The sequence below is a fragment of the Hylobates moloch genome, unplaced genomic scaffold (assembly GCF_009828535.3).
Source record: "Hylobates moloch isolate HMO894 unplaced genomic scaffold, HMol_V3 SCAFFOLD_3, whole genome shotgun sequence".
In the NCBI taxonomy this organism is placed as follows: Eukaryota; Metazoa; Chordata; class Mammalia; order Primates; family Hylobatidae; genus Hylobates; species Hylobates moloch.
In genome coordinates this window covers 33,351,595-33,378,598 of record NW_026652278.1, presented here as the reverse complement: position 1 = coordinate 33,378,598, position 27,004 = coordinate 33,351,595, and the positions used below count along the sequence as shown (strand labels likewise).

The following is a 27,004-nucleotide window of genomic DNA, read 5'->3' as shown; positions in this document are numbered from 1 at the left end:
TTCAGAACTTTCACACCGGACAGGGAGCCAGGATTGGAATGCAGTCTCCTGGTCACTGGCCAGAGAGTTGGCCTGACCCTGAGACCAGTGGTCAGCAAGGGAGCTGCTTAGTCTTCCTCCCAGGAAATCCCAGGTGCTTCTCTTCCTGGGAAGTGAATCATTGGCGCGGCACTCCGTATTTTCTCCTCTTCCCAGAGGAAGGATCCTAGGGCAGTATTTGGGGGAGACATGGGCATGGAAGGAGACCGGGTGAATGCATAGCCTGCCTGGTTCTGAGCTCTCATGGTAAGGCTCCCACAGACCCGGAAAAGATGGCGGCACAGGGACAGATCAGTAGGGTCAGAGCATCTCAGGGACCAAGGGCAATATGGTCCTGAGCAGGGATTAAGAGCTTGGGCTCTCATATGGCCTTTCTGGGCTCAACTGCCAGCTCCATCACTTATAGGTTGCTGTGACCATGGGCAAGTTATTCCATCTCTCCATATCTCTTTCCTCACTTTTAAAATGGAATAATGGGGTACCCACCTCCCAGGGTCACAGAGAGGCTTACAGAAAACGATTCTTGTGAATTGGCTTGCAATAATAATTCAATACCTGCCAGCTATTCTTATTCCACATCCAAGTCCTTTCGCCTGCTGCTGGGTGAAAACACATGTCAGTGTTTCCTGACTGTTTCCACAAAGAAGATTCCAAAATTACAACCTGCCAGTCTGAAGAATCTCCAAAACCTCCCGCACGCATCCTGGAGGCGCGGGCTTGGGGATGGGACTGCCCGCCCGGGTCCTGAACAGGATGCGTGCGCGCAGGCACACACACACCAGCCAGCCTGTGTGTGCGGCCGGAGTCCGGTGCGGTCCCGGGTGAGCAGCGCGTGGCTGGTGGGCGGGGCAGAGCCATTGTTCGCAGGCGGACCGAGCCCCCAGCGCTCGTCCGGGAGGGAGGCGGGGCTTCCCGCGTCCCCCGAGCTCCCGATCCCGGGGTGGCGGCCACGTCTCCCTGCCACGCGCCTGGGGCGACGGGAAGACGGGACGGAGTTGTTAGTGGTGGGCGCCCCCCGAGCGTTCCCCACTGTTTCCTGAGAAACTTCCCCAGTGCCCACCCACCCGTTCTCCGTGTGCCCGAGGGCCGGTCCTGGGCTAGGCTCCGCGCCCCAGCCCCAAACCGGGTCCCCAGCCCCTTCCTGAGAGAAAGCTCCCGATTCGGGATGCCGGGCAGAGGCCCAGCGGCGGGTGGAAGAGAAGCTGAGAAGGAGAAAGGGAAGGGAGGGGGAGCGAGGAGCTGGCGGCAGAGGGAACAGCAGATTGCGCCGAGCCAATGGCAACGGCAGGACGAGGTGGCACCAAATTCCCTTCGGCCAATGACGAGCCGGAGTTTACAGAAGCCTCATTAGCATTTCCCCAGGGGCAGGGGCAGGGGCAGGGGCCGGGTGGTGTGGTGTCGGTGTCGGCAGCATCCCCAGCGCCCTGCTGCGGTCGCCGCGAGCCTCGGCCTCTGTCTCCTCCCCCTCCCGCCCTCACCTCCACGCGGGACTGCCCGCGCCATCAACTCCGCGCACTTTGCCCCTGCTTGGCAGCGGATAAAAGGGGGCTGAGGAAATACCGGACACGGTCACCCGTTGCCAGCTCTGGCCTTTAAATTCCCGGCTCGGGAACCTCCACGCACCGCGGCTGGCGCCGACAACCAGCTAGCGTGCAAGGCGCCGCGGCTCAGCGCGCACCGGCGGGCCTCGAAACCGCAGTCCTCCGGCGACCCCAAACTACGCTCCGGAGCCTCAGCCCCTGGAAAGTGATCCCGGCATCCGAGAGCCAAGATGCCGGCCCACTTGCTGCAGGACGATGTGAGTGTCCCAGCCTGGCCCCGTACCGCGGGGTCGCCAGCGCGGGCTGGGCTTCCAGGGGACGGGTTGGTGTCAGAAGAGAGGGGAGAGCTCCGCGGAGGACTTGGTCATCTTTTTCGAGTTGTGCTGCCTTCAGTGAATTGGGAATGTGGATTGTAATTTGGGGACTTGAGTCTCCAACTTTTGTTTCTTAAGCTTTAAAGAAAAATCCAGTCGTGCTGGTGCTTTTATGAATTATGCGGGGTTTCCTTTGTGTTCGTGGGGATGTGAGTGCTTTACTTCTCCTTCCTACTGCCTCCTCCCGATAGGTTTCGCGCCCCTCGCCCCCCTCGCCCTCCGCCCCTAATGTATCTGTACAGTTTCTGGGAACTTCTCTCCGTTGCATCTCGGATACACCCTACCTTCAGTGAACTACGGCGCTGGGGAAGGGTCTGTGCTGTCCACCCTTCCCCCAGCGCGATTAGAGAGCGGAGTGGCCCCACCTGCCTCCACGTGTCTCTTCTCCTGACTCTCCTGTTCCTCCCCCTTCCAGATCTCTAGCTCCTATACCACCACCACCACCATTACAGCGCCTCCCTCCAGGGTCCTGCAGAATGGAGGAGATAAGTTAGAGACGACGCCCCTCTACTTGGAAGAAGACATTCGCCCCGATATAAAAGATGATATATATGACCCCACCTACAAGGATAAGGAAGGCCCAAGCCCCAAGGTTGAATATGTCTGGAGAAACATCATCCTTATGTCTCTGCTACACTTGGGCGCCCTGTATGGGATCACTTTGATTCCTACCTGCAAGTTCTACACCTGGCTTTGGGGTAAGCAGCCTCCCTGTCCTCCTGACCTAGTCCTCCAGGTACTCACTGCTCTTTTAATAAGGTAGGATCTTACACAGGACACCAGCCCCCCGGTTGGGGTTTTTCTCAGGCATTTCTCTTTGGTTGCTTCAGGCCTAGTGGGCTGGGAAGAGCCTGGGGGTACTGAGATGCAGGAATGTCAGTGCTGGGGATTGAGAGCTCTGGGACCTTGTGCTTGTGGGCTTTGAAGTGTAGACCTGTGCTGGGGAGTCAGCTTTCCCTGAAAGAGCTTTTCTGTTTGAGTCATTTGTTTGGCTGCCTGTCCCACCCCTGCCAGCCAGAAAAGAATCAAACCCCTCTACCTGGGAGGCATGGGAACATGGTACTAAACCATTGGCTTTCTAGGGTCTGTGTTGAGCAGTCATGGGCTAGCACAAGGGGGGAAACTACTCAGGGAGAGAGTTTACTGGAAAGGGAGGAGAGAGCTCATTGGAAAGGGAGGAACAGAGAGGTCGTTATCCACAAAACTATTTTGACCTGACCCCTTGGCCAGACCAGGCTTCTTCGTTACGGAGGAAGATGAAGCTCCAGTGCAACCCAAGTCACACAGATATGTGTTGCTCTGTTACTCTGCATTCCAGGGTGCTGCACATACCAGTCAACAAAATGCTCTTAGAATGAAATCAGGTTGCAGATATGTTTCATGTTCCATCCCCCATCCAGCCTGCTTCAGGCCCCTCTCCTGATGCCATGAAGTGCCAAGAATTCTGCACCTTCCAACACCAGTCCTACCCATCCCTCCTTGCCAGGGACATCGAGGCCAGGCCAGAAAAGAGAGCCGGGTCTTGAGGCTGCTGTAATGAGGGAGACAGTTCCCAGTTTGTCCCTGACCTGCCCTTAGCTCAGCTCTTCCAGGGACCTGTTGGTGTGGCCTGATGACATGGCCCTGCCCCCTGGATACACACATGTGCTTTGCAGGCTTTTTCACCTCTGCCACTATGAGCCTAAGTTGGGAAGGGAAAGCAGGGAGCTCTGCAGATCCAGGGGCCCTGCATTGCTACTCTCTAAGGGGTGGTGAGCCAGGACTTCTCCAGAAAACAACTTGAGGTTTTTCAGAGCAGCCTCAGGTGTGGGATACTTTCTGACAGCTCGCTCTTGAAGGGTAGTTATGCAGAAGGGCTGGTAGGCCAAGTTTTAGGTGTTTCCGTCAGGACCTCTTAGGTCTTCTGAAGATGGTGAGATCTGGTTCATTGAGCTTTTGTTTCCAGAATCCTCCAGGTGCTACAGTGAAATGCAACTGAGAAGAGCCCCTTTGTCAGGATCTCAGTTTTTCTAGGTACCACCTGTGGGCAACAGTACTTTTTTAGGATGGGGAAGGGAGCATTCCTTGGGTTACATATGTGTCACAGCTGTGGCAGAGACAGAACAGGCCAGGTGCAGATCAGTTCATCTGCATACCAGGAAGAGCTCTTGTATTTGTGAGGGGAGGGCGACATCTGTTGTCTAGCCCCTCTGAGGATCCAGCAGAACTTCAGTTGCAGCATGAGGGACGAGGCATGAGGAGGAGGGATAGCATTCCCCAGGGAGTCTGTGGATGCCTCTCTCCACCCCTTCTCCCCAAGAGGATAGTCTTCACAAGTAGTTTTCTCTCCTGCAAGCTCCTTCCAGCCTCAGCACTCCCTGTAGGTTTCCTGAAGCCCAGAGTTTGACCCGATTGCCTCTGCTTGGTACCCTCAGTTGCTAGTGCAGGGAGCAGAATTCCATCCCAAAGTCAAGGCTGTGCCTGCTACATTTTTTTGATGACCTGCCCATGGGTGTGTGCTGTGCCCTTGGGCAGATAAATGTGGCTCACAGAGACTGGATGGTAACTTATTTTACTGGGCCTTTTGGTGGATGGCGTAGCAGAAAGAATGACCATGTTGATATGGGGATATCAGAACTCCTCTGTCTTGAGAAACGAGGATGAGGGGAGGAGGATCAGAGGTCTCAACTTGGACATCTTCTCTTCCCACCTTCAGAATTTAGGAGCTTCACCTTTCTTGGTTTAATCCCTATGGACAATGTTAAATTAGCAACTGGTTGTGATTCCAGCATTTCTTATGACTGAGCACTTTTGAGAGCCTTAAATCTCTTTCATTTTGGAGTCTCCCAAAGGAGCCCTTAGGGTAGGATTAAGGAGAATGCCTCTGGCAACACTGAGAACCAGAGGCAAAACCATTCAAGTCTCTTTCTTAAGGCCAGAGCAATGAGATGTTGCTTAACCATCAATTTGGACATTTTCTTCCCCCGGGGAGGAGAGAGGAAATAAATCTCCAACTGATTTAAGCCCTCCTATTTGATAGGCTTAGAGGTGTTTCTAGAAAAGTCACCAGAGTGCCTGAGTTCTTTCCCCAATTTCCCTGTCAATATAGGATCTTATATACGATCTGAGTCAACACTGCCCTAAGGCCTTGCGGCAAATAACAACCCTAGAAGCTCCCTTGCTCATTAGAGAGGGCTCTGGCTCAACTGATGGTTTCCCGAGTAAGATGCAGGTTAAATACTGTATCTGGGGAGATGTCAGTCACCACTTGGCTTGAGGGCAGATCACCTGAGCCTCAATCCCCACTCTGAGGGAATGTGGAGAGAGCTCTTCTTGGGGCTGACTGGCTCTATGGCTCTCCTGGAGATCTTATAGGAGGAATAAGAGAGAAGAAAGGAGGTAGGGCTGGGGGGAAAAGGAGGTTGTTTAGGAAATGGCTATCAATGGCTGCAAAAGAACACAGGACAATTTGTTACAATGTGTGGTGTCTCCAACTGCAACTAAGTTCTGTGGCCACTGAGGATCTATTGTTTCTAGCTGTTTCCCTAGGAATGAAACATTGTTAACATTCATTCCTAGGAATGAAACATTGTTAACAGTTTCTACCAAGGCCACAGCTTCTGCCTGCTAGAGCTTCTGAACAGAGGAAGAGATGGGTACGCCCAGCAGCCCACTTCCCAGTTAGAGATTATATCTGGCACCTCCTGAGCCTGTAGGCCTCCAGGAAGGTGAGGGAAGACAATGGTGGGGTGCTCCACTGCCAGCTTGAAGAATATCCCACCATTGTCTAGAGTGAGCGTTGCCCGATGAGAGTATGGGCTGACAGGGATGTGGCAAAGGCGAGACGGAGGAGCTGTGCGTGTATCTTGGGGGAGGTGGATGGTATAGCTGGAACGTGAAATCTTTGGTAAAGCGTAAGACACTGTGCAAATTGGATTTATGCACAGGGCTAATTTTTCCCTGATATGGCCACACTGCCTGCTAGAATATTTAAATGCTTTTTTATACCAGTTGATAAATGGCCATAGTCTGAATCCCCTAAGAGTCCCCTACAACTAAGGGCTTCTCAAATTGGTCAGTGCCCAGATTGTACTGGCCGTTATTTTATTTTTTGATATAAGGTCTCGCTCTGTCGATCAGGCTTGAGCGCAGTGGCGCGATCATGGCTCACCGCAGGCTCAACCTCCTGGGCTCAAGAGATCCTCCCGCCTCAACCTCTCGAGTAGCTGAGACCACAGGCAGGTGCCACCATGCCCAGCTAATTTTTAAAATTATCTGTAGAGGCGAGGTCTCCCTATGTTATCCAGGCTGGTCTCAAACTGGATCTTCCTGCCTTGGCCTCCCAAAAACGCTGGGATGACAAAGTGGTTCACACTACACCTTGCCCTCTGCTGTTATTTTCATAACACCCTTGCTTATGGGTCCTGAGCTCTGCAGGAGTAGTTTGTGGCCCTTAAAACCTTAGAGAAGGCCTAGATAGAGGTGAAAGGAGATAGCTAGTCCCTGGGAGAATGCCTTTAAGATGAAGAATGAGTGGTAAGGGCACTATTCTCTCTCCTGCCTTTCTGACTCCTTAGTTCCTGGGATTCCTTAGCTTATCTTTTTTTCCTGGGTTGAGAGGTTGGGGGGGATGATATTTTTCAAGTGGTAAAATCTAAGGGATGTGGTTATCCCTAGAGTTCATGGTAAAGCCAGTTCTCACCCAAAGCCTGAAGAAGACAGTTTCTAGCATCCAGAGAGTGTCTCTGGCATCCTTTCTCAGATGGAACTCACACTGATTGGTGACTCCCCCACTGTCTTCTCCTGGCAGGGGTATTCTACTATTTTGTCAGTGCCCTGGGCATAACAGCAGGAGCTCATCGTCTGTGGAGCCACCGATCTTACAAAGCTCGGCTGCCCCTGCGGCTCTTTCTGATCATTGCCAACACAATGGCATTCCAGGTAAGAAGTTGTCTCTGCTCAGCTGTTTGTCCTCCACACTATCAATGATCCGGGGACAGAAAGGAGTTATCAGCGCCAGAGAGGAGCCACACCTGGACAGCCATTTCACTTTCCTCTCTCCTGTGGTCACCTCAAGTTCCAGTTCAGTCCTTAAGTCCATAAAGCATGAAGAGACTTCTGAGTCTTGGAAAAGGGAACTGGAAGATAATTGGAAAATACTCTTGATGTGTAGGAATATTTTTGATCCTAAGGTCCCTGTGTTGTCACACAATCTGGCTGTTGTGGCTCTTCATCATAAGGGGCTTTGGCACATAAGCCAGAGACTGACCTTAGATTCCTGGGCAGACATTGGACAATAAATTCACTATTTAAGGTAAATATCTTAGGGAGGCAGAGCTGGGAGGATCACTGGAGCCCAGGAGTTTGAAGCTGCGGTGAGCCATGATATCACCACTGCACTCCAGCCTGGGTGACAAGACCCCAACTTTTAAAAAAAAATTTAAAAAGTGAATAACTTAGGACTCCACCACAGTGGGATTGAAGTTGATGTTCCCAGACTCATGAACTCTTATTTTCAGATAATGAGAGCAAACACTTTTATTGCACTGACTATGAGCCTGGCACTATTCTAAGCATTTGATATAAAGTCCTCACAAACATCTTAGGAAATAGGTACTATTATCCCCATTTTACAGATGAGGAAAACAAGTTACACAGAGATTAGATAGACCAACCTAACATTGTGGCCCTTTCTTGGGCTGCCATGGTGGCTAAGTAAAACATTGAGGTTTGTTGAGGCAAAAAGTTTACAGAAGGCTGGGCGTGGTGGCTCATGCCTATAATCCCAGCACTTTGGGAGGCTGAGGTGGGCAGATCACGAGGTTAGGAGATCAAGATCATCCTGGCTAACACAGTGAAACCCCGTCTCTACTAAAAATACAAAAAATTAGCTGGGCGTGGTGGCGGGCGCCTGTAGTCCCAGCTACTTGGGAGGCTGAGGCAGGAGAATGGCGTGAACCTGGGAGGCAGAGCTTGTAGTGAGCTGAGATCGTGCCACTGCACTCCAGCCTGGGCAACAGAGTGAGACTCCATCTCAAAAAAAGATACAGCAAAGACAGAATGAAGGGAAATGGGGAAAGGGAATGCATCACAGTCATTAAGCTGTAGCAATGGGCAAATGATAGCATATGGCATGGGGCTTAGCTTGGAGCAAAAGGAAGAAAGGAAACCAACTTAGTGGTGGCAATATCCCAAGAACTTGCCACATTTGCATAACCATCTCTGCCATAGCAGCTTATACCTTGAAGGCTTCCAAGGTTGTCCTGCGGAGCAAAGGGAAGGAAGAGAGATATTGGTACATTCTTTAAGGGATGGAAAAAGTCATGAAGAAACCCAGAGGTCATTTGAAAATGCAGTCATGATCATGAGTTGCATGCCTGGCCTTGTTATTGGGTTGCATGAGCTCTTTTGCAAGGCACCAGAATGGTGTACCCTGCAGCTGCAGCTTATCTACTGATTGAGACCCTGGGACACAAGGCTGCCTGCCTCATGTTCTCCATGCCCAGGGATTAGGTACCCCATGAGGATCTTTTCCAACATTCCTTGCTTAAAGAATTGCAATGTTCTCACTTCTTGAAACTCTCTGAGCGCTGTATGACTTACCTCTGTTCCACCCACCATATAACTTTCAAGAAACAGCAGTCCTATTGCTACGGTCCTGGGACTTTAAGTTGCTTTTTCCACTTAAGCTTCAGTGGCAAGCTGGGAGAAGAAGGGAGGCAACTCCATGATTCCTTTGGAGCCCAGATTCCTGGGTATTTTGTGAGGTTGGGTTGAGCGCCTTGGGCTCTTGATACCTGTCCATTGGGATTCTCCTAATAGGGTGTCTATCCTCAAGCCTTACTTTCCTCTTCTCTCTCTCCCCAGAATGATGTCTATGAATGGGCTCGTGACCATCGTGCCCACCACAAGTTTTCAGAAACACATGCTGATCCTCACAATTCCCGACGTGGCTTTTTCTTCTCTCACGTGGGTTGGCTGCTTGTGCGCAAACACCCAGCTGTCAAAGAGAAGGGCAGAACGCTAGACTTGTCTGACCTAGAAGCCGAGAAACTGGTGATGTTCCAGAGGAGGTGAGTGAAGCCCTGATGGAGGTGGGGATATGGCCCTGGCACCTGGTCGTTAGGGACCCCATTTTTTCTCCTAAGACTTTCAAAATATAAGCTGAGAAATTTGCTGGGTTTGCATGTTCTCAATCACAATTTAAAATCCCAATTTTTAACATCCCACAGGCCCACAGCCATAGACTATTGCTCCATTTCTTTCTCTCTGAGCTATCTAAATAAACCCATCACATTCAACAGATGTTTATTGTCCTAGGACAGTCATAGATTCAAAGATGATTATAGCCTAGTTGCCTAGGTTTGTTTGTTTGTTTTTGTTTTTGTGTTTCAACAGAGTCTTTCTCTCTTGCCCAGGCTGGAGTGCAGTGGCACAATCTTGGCTCACTGCAGCCTTGACTTCCCAGGCTCAAGCAATCCTTCTACCTCAGCCTCCTGAGTATCTGGGACTACAGGCACACACCACCATGCCTGGCTAATTTTTTGTGGAGACGAGATCACTCTCACTATATTGCCCAGGCCGGTAGCTTAGTTCTTACCTTCAAAAAGTTTGTAGCCTATCAGGGGGTGGAGAGATAAGCTAAGTATCCAGATAACCATGGCATAAGGTAGAATATTTTCTGTACTATGAGAAGTACAAAGGAGAGGGAGATTGCTCAATGGGCAACACCAAGGAAGTGTTATAAAATAAATAGTGTTGGAATCCACCAACGGATAGAAATTTTTACAACTATGTGTGGGGACAGACAGTGCAAACAGAAGAAACAGAATGAGCTAAAGCATGAAACATGTTCCAGCAATAGAGTCCTTTTGCTTGAAGTATAGGGTGTGAGAAGAAGTAAGACTGGAGAGACTAATGCCATTCTTGTCGTCCTAAAAGCAGACTTAGGATTTAATTCAATAAGCAACAGGAAGCCATTACATCTTTCGAACTGCAATGTGGCATAGTTAGAGACGTGCTTTAGGAAGGCCGCTTTTAGAACAAGTGTAAGAAACCATTGAGCCAAAGTGAGAGGTAGGGAGATAAGTTAGGTAATGAGGACCCCTGCTAGCGAAACAGTGGCAGAAATGGAAAAAAAAGTTGGGTGCAGGGAATGTCAGTGACGTAAAAGTCAAAGACTTGACTGCTGAAGGAATGTAGGGAATCAGTGCCCTTGGAATGTCAATAGCCTGGTCTACATTGAGAATGAAGATTGAGAAAGGGCTTCCTGAGGGACAGAGAGCTTCAGGTGATCAAGGACACTCAATGGGTCCCTGACGGAAAAGAAGACCAAAGAATTAGGGGGTAGCTAGCAGAAAATGGAGGCATGACACTAAACACAGACTGGAAAAGAGTGCTGATGAGAAAGAGAAAGTTGCCCAAAGGCAGATGGGAAATCCAGCCAGAGAGGCGTCTGTTCATTAGTTTGTAATTTGGACCTCACCTATTTTACCAATGTGGTATTATGCTCTAGTAAAAATCAGCGATGGCTGGGAGTGGTGGCTCATGCCTGTAATCCCAGCACTTTGGGAAGCCGAGGTGGGAGGATTGCTTGAAAGTTCAGGCATTCAAGACCAGCCTGGGCAACACAATGAGACCTCATCTCTACAAAAAATTAAAAACTAAATGGGCATGATGGCTCATGCCTGTGGTCCCAGCTACTCAGGAGGCTGGGGTGGGAGGATCTCTTTGCCCAGGAGTTCAAGGCTGCGGTGAACTATGGTCACACCACTGCACTCCAGCCTTGGCAACAGAGTGAGGCCCTGTCAAAAAAACCAAACAAACAAAAATAAATCAAACAATGAACTTAGAGTCAGACAAGCAATTGAACATGGAAGAAAGAGACAGCCCATCCCAATTAGTGTGGAAGATCCATGTAGGTGTGGAGTCCCCCTCCACTGACCTGGTGGTATCTGGTCTGTCAATGTAGGTACTACAAACCCGGCTTGCTGCTGATGTGCTTCATCCTGCCCACGCTTGTGCCCTGGTGTTTCTGGGGTGAAACTTTTCAAAACAGCGTGTTTGTTGCCACCCTCTTGCGATATGCTGTGGTGCTTAATGCCACCTGGCTGGTGAACAGTGCTGCCCACCTCTTCGGATATCGTCCTTATGACAAGAACATTAGCCCCCGAGAGAATATCCTGGTTTCACTTGGAGCTGTGGGTAAGTCAGCTGTCCAAGCAAGACTACATCCAGTGGTCTGCTGATGAGGGGATTAGGCTAGGAGGCAGAAAAACTAGATAAATCTGTTTTTTATGGCTACTTTGTATCTGTTTTTCCACTATAAAACTAGGGGGCAGTATACTGGAAAACCCTTTTGAGAGTCAGGCAACATGTTTTATGTAAAAATGAAAGGATAAGAAACAAAACACAAAAAAACACTGATTTTGATTCCAGGTTCTAAAACAATTTCCAAATGCCATGTATGCTCCGGGCCCAGCGGCTCATGCCTGTAATCCCAGCACTTTGGGGAGCCGAGGTGGGCAGGTCACCTGAGGTCGGGAGTTTGAGACCAGTCTGGCCAACACGGTGAAACCCTGTTTCTATTAAAAAGCAAAACAAGCAAACAAAAAAAAACCCCAGAAAACCAAATGCCATACATGATGAGCACCTTGGAGTTTTCCTTTCTTTCATCAGCTCTGGGCTGGTCTGCAGTCTTGCTTGAGGCAAGGAATGCATAAATAGAACAATGGGATCATCTGAGTGGCCAGTAAGCCTGGTGTTTTATGAACTTCAAGTATGCCACACAAAGTATTTTTTATCTTTCCACTCTACTCAGATATGCCTTGCTTTAAGAGTGTGCCATGCCTTACTGTTTGGTGATGCCATTATGCAGGGCATCAAAATAACTGCTGGTGGCCCTTTACTACCACCTACCCTCTTGTCTCCTCTTGTCCTCTGGTTTTCTCTCTTCTACTTCTATTCTGGGCTAGGAACATCCCTTCCCTCAACATGCCTTCAGGAAACTCCCAGTAAAGCAGTGTGATCACAAGTTCCTGCTCAATTCTCTAATGTTGATCTTATCTTTTCTCTTTTCTTTTCTTTCCTTTCCTTTTCTTTCTTTTCTTTTCCTTTCTTTTCTAATGAGACGGGGTCTCACCATGTGGTGCCCAGGCTGGTCTTTAACCCTGGGCTCAAGTGATCCTCCTGCCTCAGCCTCCCAAAGTATCTACATTTTTTTTCTCTGTCCCTCTTTCCAACTGAATATAGACTTTCACCAAGGCCCTGAATGAGTTTTCCTTAAATAGATCTGGTGACCTCTTCTCTCCAGTAATTGGTGCTATTGGTCATTCAATAATATCTAGACAACCACACTACTCCACACATTTATTCAGGTCATTGCCTAACACTCATTTTCTTTTTCTCTTTAAAATCTTTCTTTATATTCTCAACCTTAACCATCTTTATTATCTTTTAAATTGTTGTTGAGACAGTCTCACTCTGTTGCCCAGGTTTCGGTGCAGTGGTGTGATCACAGCTCACTGCAGCTATGACCCTCCTGGGCTCAAGCGATCCTCTGGGCTCAGCCTCCCAAGTAACTGGGATTACAGGTGCATGCCACCATGCTTGGCTAATTTTTCTATTTTTTGTAGAGATGGGGTTTTGCCATGTTGCACAGGCTGTTCTCGAACTCCTGAGCTCAAGTGATCTTCCTGCCTTGGCATCCCAAAGTGCTGGAATTATAATAGGTGTGAGCCACTGTGCCTGGCCTGCTATGTTTATTAAAAGGATTTATTTGTCTAGGCGTGGTGGCTCACACCTGTAATCCCAGCACTTTGGGAAGCCGAAGTGGGTGGATCACTTGAGGTCAGGAATTAGAGATCAGCCAGGCCAATGTGGTGAACCTCTGTCTCTACTTTAAAAAAAAAAAAAAAACGTACAAAAAACTTAGCCAGGCATGGTGGCACGCGCCTGTAGTCCCAGCTACTCAGGAGGCTGAGGCAAAGAATTGCTTGAACCCGTGAGGCAGAGGTTGCAATGAGCTGAGATTGTGCCACTGCACTCCAGCCTGGGTGACAGACACTCCATCTCAAAAATATCTAATAAAAATAAAAGCATTTTTTTTCTCTCTTTTTAACTTTCACGTATCTCCTCTCAGACACCTTCTTGCCATTGTGCCTATTCTTACTTTAACCCATGATTAAAATAAATTACATACACTGTATAAATCAGAGATTATCATAGGAATGGAGTTTCTGGCGTGAGATGTGTCCTGTATCACAAATGGATTTATAATGACCTTCCCCACCTCCAGCCTCTGGGTGACTATCAGTTCAAAGTGCCTGCCAATATCTGACCTGTCGTTGTTATCATTCACTCCTCCTTGCCTGCTGCTTGCGTCCCTTATCACCTCACCCTTTGTTCTCCTCCAGCTCTGTTTCCTGCCACCCTAATCTTTTTGTTTCTTGAATTACCTCCCTTACTGTCACAAGCTCATCTTCTCTGCCAAATTAACCTTCTCCCTTGAGCCTCTCTTGGGCTATCTCTTGCTGCCCCAGTTGCAAAGTCCTGTCTTCTTTCTACCCCTTAACCCTCTTCCTCTTTTTTTTTCTCCCTTGTCTCTGTGTGCATCTGATTCCATTTTAAATCTGGTAACTAAAGGCCTGGCTAGTGCTTACACAGAGCCCAGCTGCAAAACCATTAATGGACATTAGTAATCCTCAGTACCTTTATTCCTGGCATTCTACCCCCCTCCTCCCCAGTTCACACTGCAGATCATCAGATGTCACAGAGGGAGGACATACCTTGAAATGCCCTAGATGATGTCATTTACTTTGCAGGACTTCCTTGCCTTGCTTCTGATTAATGTCATGACTGGTCTGTCTGAGGGTATTGTTATCTACAAAGAACCAAATATTAGCTCTTAGTAGCTATTCTTTATCCATGCCTGATTAGGGTCAGTATTATTTTTGGCTGTGATTCAGAAAGAAGAATCCTGCCAAGAGTTGGCAAACTCTCTATCTGTCGAGTTTCCAAAGCTTTACACGTTAGAGAAATTGCTGTGAATCCAGAATTTGTTTGTTTTCCTCCCTCCAGCAAAGTGAAATGCTTATCCCAAGAGTCCTCAAAATCTCAGAGGTTAGAGGGTATCTAAGCATTTCCATTTTTCTTCCTCAGACAGCTTCTGTTTTATCAGCACCTCCCCCACACCAGGGTCAAAGCTCAAAAAAGTTGGAGCAGCCCCTGGGAACTGCAGTGGCTGAGGATATTCCAACCCCTGGGCTGGCCTTTCTTCTGATCTTTGGCTGCAGGGCCCACTCTTTTGGAACCTCCCACCCCTAGAGGTGGTTCCAGTGTGGTGGGGAAAGGTGTGCTTCTTTACACATTTTTTTTAAGAGTCATAGCCAGAGTGCTTCATTCTGCAAGCACGTGCACATACACACAGAGCCTTGAGGGCAAGGCCAAGAGTGAATTTGGAATTTTCCGATCTGATATCCATTCCCAAAAGTAGGAGCTTCTCTCTAGTCATTTTATCCTCAATTCTCCTCCCACAAGGCTCCCAGACAGCCATGGGTGACCGGTGTCTCCAATCACTCCTTAAGATGCCTTTGGCCGGGCGCAGTGACTCATGACTGTAATCCTAGCACTTTGGGTGGTCAAGGTGGGAGGGTTGCTTGCAACATGGCAAGACCCCGTCTCTACAAAAAAAGTAAAATAATAAAAGTAAAGATGCCTCTGAGGGGATCTATTTGGTTCATATTAAAAGAGACTGAATTCATCCATTCAACAATAGCGAGTTTCTCCCAGGTGTGAGGTACCCTGCTAGCTAGCTAACTGGTGTGCACAAATCAAAAAAACCTCAATGCACCGTCACTCCATAACTTCTCTTCTTGCTTTTGTTTCAGGTGAGGGCTTCCACAACTACCACCACTCCTTTCCCTATGACTACTCTGCCAGTGAGTACCGCTGGCACATCAACTTCACCACATTCTTCATTGATTGCATGGCCGCCCTCGGTCTGGCCTATGACCGGAAGAAAGTCTCCAAGGCTGCCATCTTGGCCAGGATTAAAAGAACCGGAGACGGAAGCTACAAGAGTGGCTGAGTTTGGGGTCCCTCAGGTTCCTTTTTCAAAAGCCAGCCAGGCAGAGGTTTTAATGTCTGTTTATTAACTACTGAATAATGCTACCAGGATGCTAAAGATGATGTTAACCCATTCCAGTACAGTATTCTTTTAAAATTCAAAAGTATTGAAAGCCAACAACTCTGCCTTTATGATGCTAAGCTGATATTATTTCTTCTCTTATCCTCTCTCTCTTCTAGGCCCATTGTCCTCCTTTTCACTTTGTTGCTATCGCCCTCCTTTCTCTTATTGCCTCCCAGGCAAGCCAGCTGGTCAGTCTTTGTTCAGTGTCCAGCTTCCAAAGCCTAGACAACCTTTCTGTAGCCTAAAACGAATGGTCTTTGCTCCAGATAACTCTCTTTCCTTGAGCTGTTGTGAGCTTTGAAGTAGGTGGCTTGAGCTAGAGATAAAACAGAATCTTCTGGGTAGTCCCCTGTTAATTATCTTCAGCCCAGGCTTTTGCTAGATGGAATGGAAAATCAACTTCATTTGACACAAAGCTTCTAAAGCAGGTAAATTGTCGGGGGAGAGAGTTAGCATGTATGAATGTAAGGATGAGGGAAGCTAAGCAAGAGGAACCTCTTGCCATGATCAGACATGCAGCTGCCTACCTAGTGAGGACTTCAAGCCCCACCACATAGCATGCTTCCTTTCTCTCCTGGCTCGGGGTAAGAAGTGGCTGTGGTGTTTGGCAATGCTAATTCAACGCCGCAACATATAGTTGAGGCCGAGGATAAAGAAGAGACATTTTAAGTTCGTAGTAAAAGTGGTCTCTGCGGGGAAGGGTTTTCTTTTCTTTTTTTCTATAATAACAAGGAGATTTCTTAGTTCATATATCAAGAAGTCTTGAAGTTGGGTGTTTCCAGATTTGATAACAACAGCAGCTCATAGAATTTTGAGTATTCCATGAGCTGCTCATTACCGTTCTTTCCTCTTTCTGCTCTGCTATCTTCAGGATATTGGTTGTTCCCCTCATAGTAATAAGATGGCTGTGGCATTTCCAAACATCCAAAAAAAGGGAAGGATTTTAGGAGGTGGAGTCGGGTCAAACGTAAAATATATATACATATATAGATTGCTTAGAATGTTGAACTATTAGAGTATTTCCCTCCCAAAGAGGGATGTTTGGAAAAAAACTCTGAAGGAGAGGAGGAATTAGTTGGGATGCCAATTTCCTCTCCACTGCTGGACATGAGATGGAGAGGTTGAGGGACAGGATCTATAGGCAGCTTCTAAGAGTGAACTTCACATAGGAAGGGATCTGAGAACACGTTGCCAGGGGCTTGAGAAGGTTGCTGAGTTATTGGGAGTCTTAATAAAATAAACTAGATATTAGGTCCATTCATTAATTAGTTCCAGTTTCTCCTTGAAATGAGTAAAAACTAGAAGGCTTCTCTCCACAGTGTTGTGCCCCTTCACTCATTTTTTTTTTTTTTTTTTGGAGGGGGTCTCTGTTAACATCTAGCCTAAGGTATAGAACTGCCTGGGGGGCAGGGTTAGGAATCTCTTCACTACCCTGATTCTTGATTCCTGGCTCTACCCTGTCTGTCCCTTTTCTTTGACCAGATCTTTTTCTTTCCTGAACGTTTTCTTCTTTCCCTGGACAGGCAGCCTCCTTTGTGTGTATTCAGAGGCAGTGATGACTTGCTGTCCAGGCAGCTCCCTCCTGCAGACAGAATGCTCAGGGTCACTGAACCACTGCTTCTCTTTTGAAAGTAGAGCTAGCTGCCACTTTCACGTGGCCTCTGGAGTGTCTCCACCTACACCCCTGTGCTCCCCTGCCACACTGATGGCTCAAGACAAGGCTGGCAAACCCTCCCAGAAACATCTCTGGCCCAGAAAGCCTCTCTCTCCCACCCTCTCTCATGAGGCACAGCCAAGCCAAGCACTCACGTTGAGCCAGTGGGCCAGCCACAGAGCAAAAGAGGGTTTATTTTCAGTCCCCTCTCTCTGGGTCAGAACCAGAGAGCATGCTGAATGCCCCCTGCTTGCTCTGTAAGGATGCCCCGCCTGAGTCAGTGCTCTCAGCTGGCAGTGCAATGCTTGTAGAAGTAGAAGGAAACAGTTCTCACTGGGAAGAAGCAACGGCAAGAACCCAAGTGCCTCACCTCGAAAGGAGGCCCTGTTCCCTGGAGTCAGGGTGAACTGCAAAGCTTTGGCTGAGATACCACAAACCCTGCTGAACACAGTGTCTGTTCAGCAAACTAAGCAGCATTCCCTACAGCCTAGGGCAGACAATAGTATAGAAGTGTGGAAAAAAACAAAAACAGAATTTGAGAACCTTGGACCACTCCTGTCCCTGTAGCTCAGTCATCAAAGCAGAAGCCTGGCTTTGCTCTATTAAGATTGGAAATGTACACTACCAAACACTCAGTCCACTGTTGAGCCCCAGTGCTGGAAGGGAGGAGGGCCTTCCTGTGTTAATGGCATAGAGGCTGCAGGGGTTAGCCTGGACTACAGGCATCCTGTCTTTTGAGCTATTCACCTCAGTAGAAAAGAATCTAAGGGAAGATCACTGTAGTTTAGTTCTGTTGACCTGTGCACCTACCCCTTGGAAATGTCCTGGTATTTCTAATTCCACAGGTCATCAGATGCCTGCTTGATAATATATGAACAATAAAAACAACTTTCACTTCCTATTGTAATCGTGTGCCATGGATCTGATCTGTACCATGACCCTACATAAGGCTGGATGGCACCTCAGGCTGAGGGCCCCAATGTATGTGTGGCTGTGGGTGTGGGTGGGGGTGTGTCTGCTGAGTAAGGAACACTATTTTCAAGATTCTAAAGCTCAATTCAAGTGACACATTAATGATAAACTCAGATCTGATCAAGAGTCCAGATTTCTAACAGTCCTTGCTTTGGGGGTGTGCTGACAACTTAACTCGGGTGCCTTACATCTTTTCTAATCACAGTGTTGCATATGAGCCTGCCCTCACTCTCTCTGCAGAATCCCTTTGCACCTGAGAGCCTACTGAAGTGGCTGGTAGAAAAAGGGGCCTGAGTGGAGGATTATCAGTATCACGATTTGCAGGATTCCCTTCTGGGCTTCATTCTGGAAACTTTTGTTTGGGCTGCTTTTCTTAAGTGCCCACATTTGATGGAGGGTGGAAGTAATTTGAATGTATTTGATTTATAATTTTTTTTTTTTTTTAGGTTAAAAGATGGTTGTAGCATTTAAAATGGAAAATTTTCTCCTTGGTTTGCTAGTATCTTGGGTGTATTCTCTGTAAGTGTAGCTCAAATAGGTCATCATGAAGGTTAAAAAAGCAAGGTGGCCATGTTATGCTGGTGGTTAAGGCCAGGGCCTCTCCTACCACTGTGCCACTGACTTGCTGTGTGACCCTGGGCAAGTCACTTAACTATAAGGTGCCTCAGTTTTCCTTCTGTTAAAATGGGGATAATAATACTGACCTACCTCAAAGGGCAGTTTTGAGGCGTGACTAATGCTTTTTAGAAAGCATTTTGGGATCCTTCAGCACAGGAATTCTTAAGACCTGAGTATTTTTTGTAATAGCAGTGTCCACCATGAACTTGATATGTCCGTGTGTCCCAGATGCTGTCATTAGTCTATATGGTTCTCCAAGAAACTGAATGAATCCATTGGAGAAGCGGTGGATAACTAGCCAGACAAAATTTGAGAATGCATAAACAACGCATTGCCACGGAAACATACAGAGGATGCCTTTTCTGTGATTGGGCGGGATTTTTTCCCTTTTTATGTGGGATATAGTAGTTACTTGTGACAAGAATAATTTTGGAATAATTTCTATTAATATCAACTCTGAAGCTAATTGTACTAATCTGAGATTGTGTTTGTTCATAATAAAAGTGAAGTGAATCTGATTGCACTGGGTCTGGGAGTTTCTTTTGGCTGTGATTCAAAGTCTTGGGATTTATCTCTGGCTCATATCTATGTCTGTACCTTTAAGAGCATAAAAGAAGTAGAAGTTACAATGGTTGACTCATACCCCAGTAACCTGCCCTGCTGTCCTAAAGGTAACTTTAGGTTAAACTCTGGGAAGCAGGAAGCCAGGAGTCTGCTGCCATTAAATCAAACACATTAACACCAGCTGGCAACTTGGCCCTGGGGAAGTGCCAGGGTTCTCGGCTGTGTCACGTGGCTGGTCACATAGCCCTAAGATAAAGACACTGGGAGAGGAAGAGACCAGCAGGAGAAGCACTCCCTGGGAAAGCAGTTTTTTGCTCTTGCCCAGGCTGGAGTGCAATGGCGTGATCTGGGCTCACTGCAAACTCTACCTCTTGGATTCAAGCATTCTCCTGACTCAACCTCCCAAGTAGCTGGGATTACAGGCGCATGTCACCATGTCCGGCTAATTTTGTATTTTTAGTAGAGATGGGGTTTCACCATGTTGGTCAGGCTGGTCTTGAACTCCTGACCTCAGGTGATCCACCTGCCTCAGCCTCCCAAAGTGCTGGGATTACAGGTGTGAGCCACTGCGCCCAGCCAAAAGCAGTTCTTTACCTTGCAACCCAGGCTGGGCAGTCCATCTTTTTCCTGTTTCTGAAATGTAGTCACCTCTAGGGAGTAAAATGGCTTCTTGAGAATGCTGATATGCACAGCAGCAGGAAGAAAGGAAAACCAATCCAAGGAAAGGCTTGTATGTTCCTGGAGCAGAGGGCTTCATGCTCACAGGTGCACAAAGTGGAAACGGTTTTGGTTTTTGGTTTTTCCTTTTAGCTTTTAATACTTTTAAAATTATTTTTCTTGAGACAGGGTCTTGCTCTGTTGCCCAGGCTGGAGTGCAGTGGTGTGATTGTAGCTCACTGTAGCCTCAAACTCCTGGGCAAAAGTGATCCTTCTGCCTCAGCCTCGCAAGTAGCTGAGACTACAGGCATGCACCATGATGTCTGGCTGATTTTTTTTTTAGTTTTATTTTTGAAGAGGTGGGTCTCACTATGTTGGTCAGGGTGTTCTCAAACTCCTGGGCTCAAGCGATCCTCCCAAAGTGCTCGGATTACAGGCGTGAGCCACCACAGCCAGCCTAGCTTTTACTATATTTTATCTGATAATCCTCTTATGGAAAAAAGAAGGGCAGACTCTTACAGTTTGAAGAAGCTCCATATTCCATCAGGAGCCACCTCGAGCAATACCTGGGTTTCTGAGAGCTCCCCAGAGCCAGTTCTCCAGCTCACTTTGCTTTCTAATCTAAGGTTGCCCTCACCCTGGACAAGAAGCACGAGTCTCTCAGAGTAATTCAGAGTATCCAAACTCAAAAGTCTATGTACATGGAGGCCTTGCTAGACCTTAATGGTGACATTTTCCTCAATATCTGGTTTTCTACCATGAGTCCCTTTCTCTCTTTATTTTTCTTAACATGTTCAAGCCAGAATATTTTTTTAGCCATTCTGTAACTGCACAGTTTCTTCCAAGTCTCTACTTTGTTTCCCATTAACTGGGATCCAATATATTTATTTATTTATTTTAATTTTTGAGACGGAGTCTCCCTCTGTCACCCAGCCTGGAGTGCAGTGGTGTGATCTCACCTCACTGCAACCTCTGCCTCCCGTGTTCAAGCGAGTCTTGTGCCTCAGCCTCCCAAGTAGCTGGAATTACGGGTGCCTGCCACCACACCCAGCTAACTTTTGTATTTTTAGTAGAGATGGGTTTTCGCCATGTTGGCCAGGCTGGTCTCGAACTCCTGACCTCGGGTGATCCACCCACCTCAGCCTCCCAAACTGCTGGGATTATAGGTGTGAGCCACCACACCCGGCCTCAATTTATACGATTTATACAATTTATCCTCACTGTTCTCTTTGCTGCTTTCTGTTTAGTTTTTGTCTTTTGTTTCAGATAGGGTCCTGTTCTGTCACCCAGGCTGGAGTGCAGTGGTGCAATCATGGCTCACTGCAGCATTGAACTACTGGGATCAAGCGATCCTCCTGCCTCAACCTCCCAAGTAACTGGGACTACAGGTGCACACCACCACACGTGGCCTTTGCTACTTTCTTATTTCCTCTTATTTCACAATTGGCTGAGCGCCCTCTGATTAAACACACCTCTATGCTTCCTCCAGGAGAATCTGTATTTTGCATCTCTGTTATTCATCCTGGGGCTATTTTCTTATTATTAGCTGCAAAATTCCAAAGAGGAAGAAGAAAAAAGATATATCAGAGAGGTGGAAAAGAGTTGATCAACATGGTCAACTGAATTCAAGACAGAGAAGGAACATGTGATGAGCTTACCTGAAAGGGTGATTTGTAGAGTAAGAGCTCTTAGGGGGACAAAGTAATGAACCCTGATTTTGATATGTTTCATATGGGAAGGTATAAGGAAGTTAAGGTTCTGTTTAGGAATCAAGATTAAGCATGGGGCCAAAGGGCAAAAAATAGATTAAGATAATAATGGGGAAGAGCATAGAAATGAGATTCCCAGTGCCCAAATGGCCACCAGTTTTTTCACGTTTCCCTAGAAGAACCAAGATAGTTCCTAAAGATGTCTGCCAGGATAGAAAAAGAAGAGGTGTCTAGATTGGAAAGGAAGAACTATCTCTATTTGCAGATGACATGACTTTGTATACAGAAAATCCTAAGGAATACACACACATACACGTATTAAAGCTAATAATTGAGCTCATCAAGGTTGCAGGATATAATAATATCAATATGCAAAAAATCAAGTGTATTTCTAAACTAGCAATCAATAATTTGAAAATGAAATTAAAGAATTCCACTTATAACAACACCAAAAAGAATAAAACAAATAGGAATACATTTAACAAAAAAAGTACATAAGTTTGGCACATTGAAAACTACAAAATGCTGTTGAAAGAAATTAAAGAAGGCCTGCTAAATAAATAAAAAGAAATCCCATGTTCATGGATAAAAGACAGTATTGTTAAGGAGGTCATGCTCCCCAAATTGACCTACAGATTCAAGGCAATCCTTGTCAAATTCCAGCTCCTTTTTTTTTAGAGAAATTGACAAGCTGATGGGAAAATTCATTCTAATTCGAGGGACCCAGAATAGCCAAAAACAAATGACAAAAAAAAGCACAAAGTTGAAGGACTCACATTTCCCGATTTCAAAATTACTTCAAAGGGTCAGTAATGCAGACAGTGTGGTACTGGCATAAAGATAGACATATAGATCAATGAAATGAAATTGGAAGTATAGAAATAAACCCGTACATCTATGGCCAATTGATTTTTGACAAAGATGCTTAGACAATTCTATGAGGAAAGAATAGTTTTTTTCAACAAATGTTGCTGGGACAATTGGATATCCACATGCAAAAGAATGTTGGTCCACTACCTCACACCATGTACAAGTATTAACTCAAAATGGATCAACAAAAACTATAAAACTCTTAGGAGAAAACATAGGTGTAAATCTTCACCACCTTGGATTAGACAATAGTTTCTTAGATATGACGGCAAAGGCACAAGCAACAAAACTTTTAAAAATAGGCCGGGCGTGGTGGCTCACACCTGTAATCCCAGCACTTTGGGAGGCAAAGGCGGGTAGATCACCTAAGGTCAGGAGTTCAAGACCAGCCTGACCAACACAGAGAAATCCGTCTCTACTAAAAATACAAAATTAGCAGGGCGTGGTGGTACATGCCTGTAATCCCAGCTGCTTGGGAGGCTGAGGCAGGAGAATTGCTTGAACCCAGGAGGTGGAGGTTGCAGTGAACTGAGATCACACCATTGCACTACAGCCTGGGCAACAAGAATGAAACTCAAAAAAAAAAAAAAAAAAAATAGATAAATTGAACTTTATCAAAATTTAAAACTTCTTTTTTTTTTTTTTGAGACAGGGTCTCACCCAGGCTGGAGTGCAGTGGCATAATTATAGCTCACTGCAGCCTTGATCTCCCAGGCTCAAGTGATCCTCCTGCCTTGGCCTCCTAAGTAGTTGATATATGAACAGACATTTTTCAAAAAAATATACACAAATGACCAGAAGCACATGAAAAATGCTCAACATTATTAGTCATCAAGAAACTACTTTAGGACCACAATAACCTGGTACAGATAAGAGCTGAACATTTAAAAAATTTTTAAAAAAAAAACACAATGAGATACTACTTCATACCTACTAGGATGCCTATAATTTTTTTTTTAAGAGATAGGGTCTCACTATGTTGCCCAGGCTGGTCTTTCCTGGCTCAAGCAATTCTCCCGCCTCGGCCTCCCAAAGTGCTGGGATTACAGGTATGAGCCACCACACCCTAGCCCTATAATTTTAAAAAAGTTAATAAGTGTTGGTGAGGCTGTGGTGAAATTTGAACCCTCATGCATTGCTGATGGGAATCTAAAATTGTGCATTTGCTTTGGAAAATAGTATAGCAGTTCCTCAAAAGGTTAAAAACATAGTTACCATATGACCCAGCAATTCTACTCCTAGGTATATAGGCAAGAGAATTGAAAACATATGTCCACACAAAAACGTGCACATGAATGTTCATAGCTGCATTATATAATAGCCAAAAAGTGGAAACAACACAAACTCCCAACAACAGATGAATAAACACAATGTGGGATATTCATATAATGGAGTATTATTTAGCCATAAAAAAGAATGAAGTACTGATACATGATACAATAGGGATGGACCTTGAAAACATTATTCAAAGTCAAAGAAGGCAAAGAAGTCAGACACAAAAAACTATATAACATACGATTTCATTTACTATGAAATGTCCAGAATGGGACATCTAGAGTCAGAACATTGATCTGTGGTTGCTAGAGACTGGGGGAAGGGTTGCCAATGTGCATGGATTCTGTGGGGAGTGATGAAAATGTTCTAAAGTTAGATTTGGTAAGGGTTGCATGTCTCTGTGAATATACTAAAAATGTCTGCATCATACACTAAAAGAGTAATTTTATGGTATATAAATTATATCTTGATAAAAAATTATATAAGAAAAAAGCCCTCTATTTTAATGTTTTACCACTAGTTGTAGCTGAGACGCAAACCCAAATATATTAAGGAAGTACTGATGAAAATAAATTTTTTGATTAAAGGAAGTGCTCCATATTCTCTCTCTCTCTCTTTTTTTTTTTTTTGAGATAGAGTCTCACTCTGTTGCCCAGGCTGGAGTGCAGTGGCACGTTCTCTGCTCACTGCAACCTCTGCCTCCTGGGTTCAAGCAAGTCTTCTGCCTCAGCCTCCCAAGTAGCTGAGATTATAGGCACCTGCCACCATGCCTGGCTAATTTTTGTATTTTTAGTAGAGATGGGGTTTCACCATGTTGGCCAGGGTGGTCTCGAGCTCCTGACCTCAAGTGATCTGCCCACCTCAGCCTCCCAAAGTGCTGGGATTACAGGCATGAGATACCACGCCCAGTCCATGTTCTCTTAATTATGCAGTGATGTAGTCTCTAGTCTCAAACTTCAAAGGGACAAAGACTAGCCACATGAGAAAAGGCAAGCTGCTATAAACTGGAGTATAATATGACAACTTGGCTGTACCAAGTTACTTGGAAAAATCCAGATACCATGTTCTACATTTAAAGGGGTTTAGGCAACTGCATAAACACAGACTTAACTTCCTTTTGAGTGGGAAATTAAAGTTCTGAGTCCATCAGACTTGTGGATACAATCATAATAACAATAACAATATTTACTAGAGCTGGGCACTGTACTGAATGCTTGGCAGTGTGTTATCACACCGCATCAGAGGCAGGTGTTATTATTACCTAGATTTTACTGATGAGGTAACTGAGTGCACTTGGAGAAAAAGCTGTGAGAAAATGTGTAATGTTGCTATGATCTGGTTCCAGAGCTATGGTCTTAACTACTGGCTCTACTGGGTGTGGAGTAGATGACAAACTAAATATGTCGTAATCTGTCATATGTCCAACTGTATGCCTGGCAATATTCAGTTATACTCAGAGGCAAAGCCTGGTGATGTGGCCCTCCTCCCTGGGTGGCAGTGGCAGGGAGCTCAACTTTTGCACAAACAGCAGATGCACCCACTGTTCCAGAAGAACCCAGCTCACTCCACCTCCTGACCCGTCTTAACATTCAGTCACACCTGGGTTTTAAGCTTTCCTCTTAAGCCATAGATACATACCCAACATTTCCTGTCTACTTTTCCTAAACCACACTTCACCCTCCTATAAGGTTTTGAGCTCCTCAAAAGCATCTTCCTCTTTCAGAAATGTCTCCCTGCCCCTAAACAGTCAGCACTGGAAACGACAGAATGAGCTCATGTCTTGCTCTAAATTCTGTCACTGCTACAAACTGTGTGAAATGTCACAGGGAGTAGGAGTCATATTTTGTGACCTGTAGTTAACTCTCCGTGCCGCAGGCAAAGAGCTGATTCTTGTACACTGACTTTGGAACAAATGCCACAGGCCCTAATTGCAGGCTCCAAGGAGTTGAGATTCCATACTGGGGTTGCTGGAGGCAGAAGCCTTCCCACTTTCAGGACCAGGACCTGCCCTTCCCCCACCCAGTCCCGCCCAGCCAGCTACACCCTGGCCGCAGAGCGCTCACAAAGGCTCAGTGTGTGTATGCTGGGCTGACTCACAGTGGTTCTGGGCCCAGGCGAGGACCTTCTCAGAGGGGTGGAAGGGGCCCTCTCCCTCCTGGCCATTTTCCATGGGGAGCAGTCAGTAACCAGGACCATGCCAGACTTCAAAAAACAGAGAGGAAAGTGGAAGTGAAAGGCAGCAGAGGACTCAGAATTGCTGTTTCTTATTTCTTTCTTAGAGAATTATGGACAGCAGGAAGGACTCACCTTTTAGTCTGTCAGTTTGTTTGTGTGTGTGTGAGAGAGAGAGAGAGAGAGAGATACATTTTAATTGAGAGACAATTCACACAATATAAAACTAACCACTTTATTTACTGAGACAGGGGTCTCCCTATATTGCCCAGGCTGGTCTCAAACTCCTGGGCTCAAGTGATCCTCCTCCCTTGGCCTCCCAAAGTGCTGGGATGACAGGCATGAGCCACTGCGCCCGGCTAAACTAACCATTTTATTTTATTTATTTATTTTGAGACAGAGTTTTGCTCTTGTCGCCCAGGCTGGAGTGCAATGGGATGATCTCAGATCACTGCAACCTTCGCCTCCCGGGTTCAAACGATTCTCCTGCTTCAGCCTCCTGAGTAGCTGGGATTACAGGCACCTGCCACCATGCCCATCTTTTTCTTTCTTTCTTTCTTTCTTTCTTTCTTTCTTTTTTTTTTAGTAGAGACGGGGTTTCACCATGTTGGCCAGGCTAGTCTCAAACTCCTGACCTCAGATGATCCGCCTGCCCCAACCTCTCAAAGTACTGGGATTACAGGTGTGAGCCACCGTACCAGGCCGAACTAACCATTTTAAATTGACCAGTTCTGTGGCACTTAGTGCATTCACAATATTGTGCAAACACTACCTTCGGTTCTAAAACATTTTCACCCCAAAAGAAAACTTGAACCCATTCAACAGTGATTCCCCATCTTCCCACCCACACTCCGCCCCTGGTGACCATCAGTCTGCTTTCTGTCTCTATGGATTTACCACTTCAGGATATTTCATTTACATGGAATCGTACAATATGTGACCTTCTGTGTCTGGCTTCCTTCTCTTGGCATAATCTTTCAACGTTCATCCCTGTTGGAGCATATTATCAGTACTTCATTCCTGTTTATTACCTATTCATATTCCATTGTATGAATATACCACAGTTGGTTTACTGATTTATCAATTGATGAACACTGGAGTTGCTTCCACCTTTTGGTTATTGTGAATAGCACTGCCATGAACATTTGAGTGCAAATATGAGTACCCGTTTATAATTTATTAGGGTTTATATCTAGGAGTGGAGTTGCTGGGTCAGATGCTAATTTGATATTTAACTTTTTGTGGCACCATCAAACTGTTTCTCCAGTGGCTGCACCACTTTACATTTTCTCCAGCAATGTATGAGAGTCACCCTCTTCTTAATGTGTACCCATTTGTCCGTTTCCTCTTCCCTACTTTTTAGAAAGCCAGTTCCCCAAGGACTTCTCTCT

General features: G+C 46.3%; 1 protein-coding gene across 1 annotated transcript; it reads left to right on the top strand.

The window, feature by feature from the left end:
• The first annotated feature begins 1,398 nt into the window (after positions 1 to 1,398).
• Positions 1,399 to 18,884, top strand: SCD (stearoyl-CoA desaturase). The gene is made up of 6 exons (XM_032180338.2): positions 1,399 to 1,837; positions 2,370 to 2,652; positions 6,744 to 6,874; positions 8,801 to 9,006; positions 10,905 to 11,137; positions 14,821 to 18,884. The coding sequence occupies exons 1-6, from the start codon at positions 1,811 to 1,813 to the stop codon at positions 15,018 to 15,020; spliced, it is 1,080 nt and encodes a 359-aa protein (XP_032036229.1). The 5' UTR covers positions 1,399 to 1,810; the 3' UTR covers positions 15,021 to 18,884.
• The last annotated feature ends 8,120 nt before the right edge of the window (positions 18,885 to 27,004 follow it).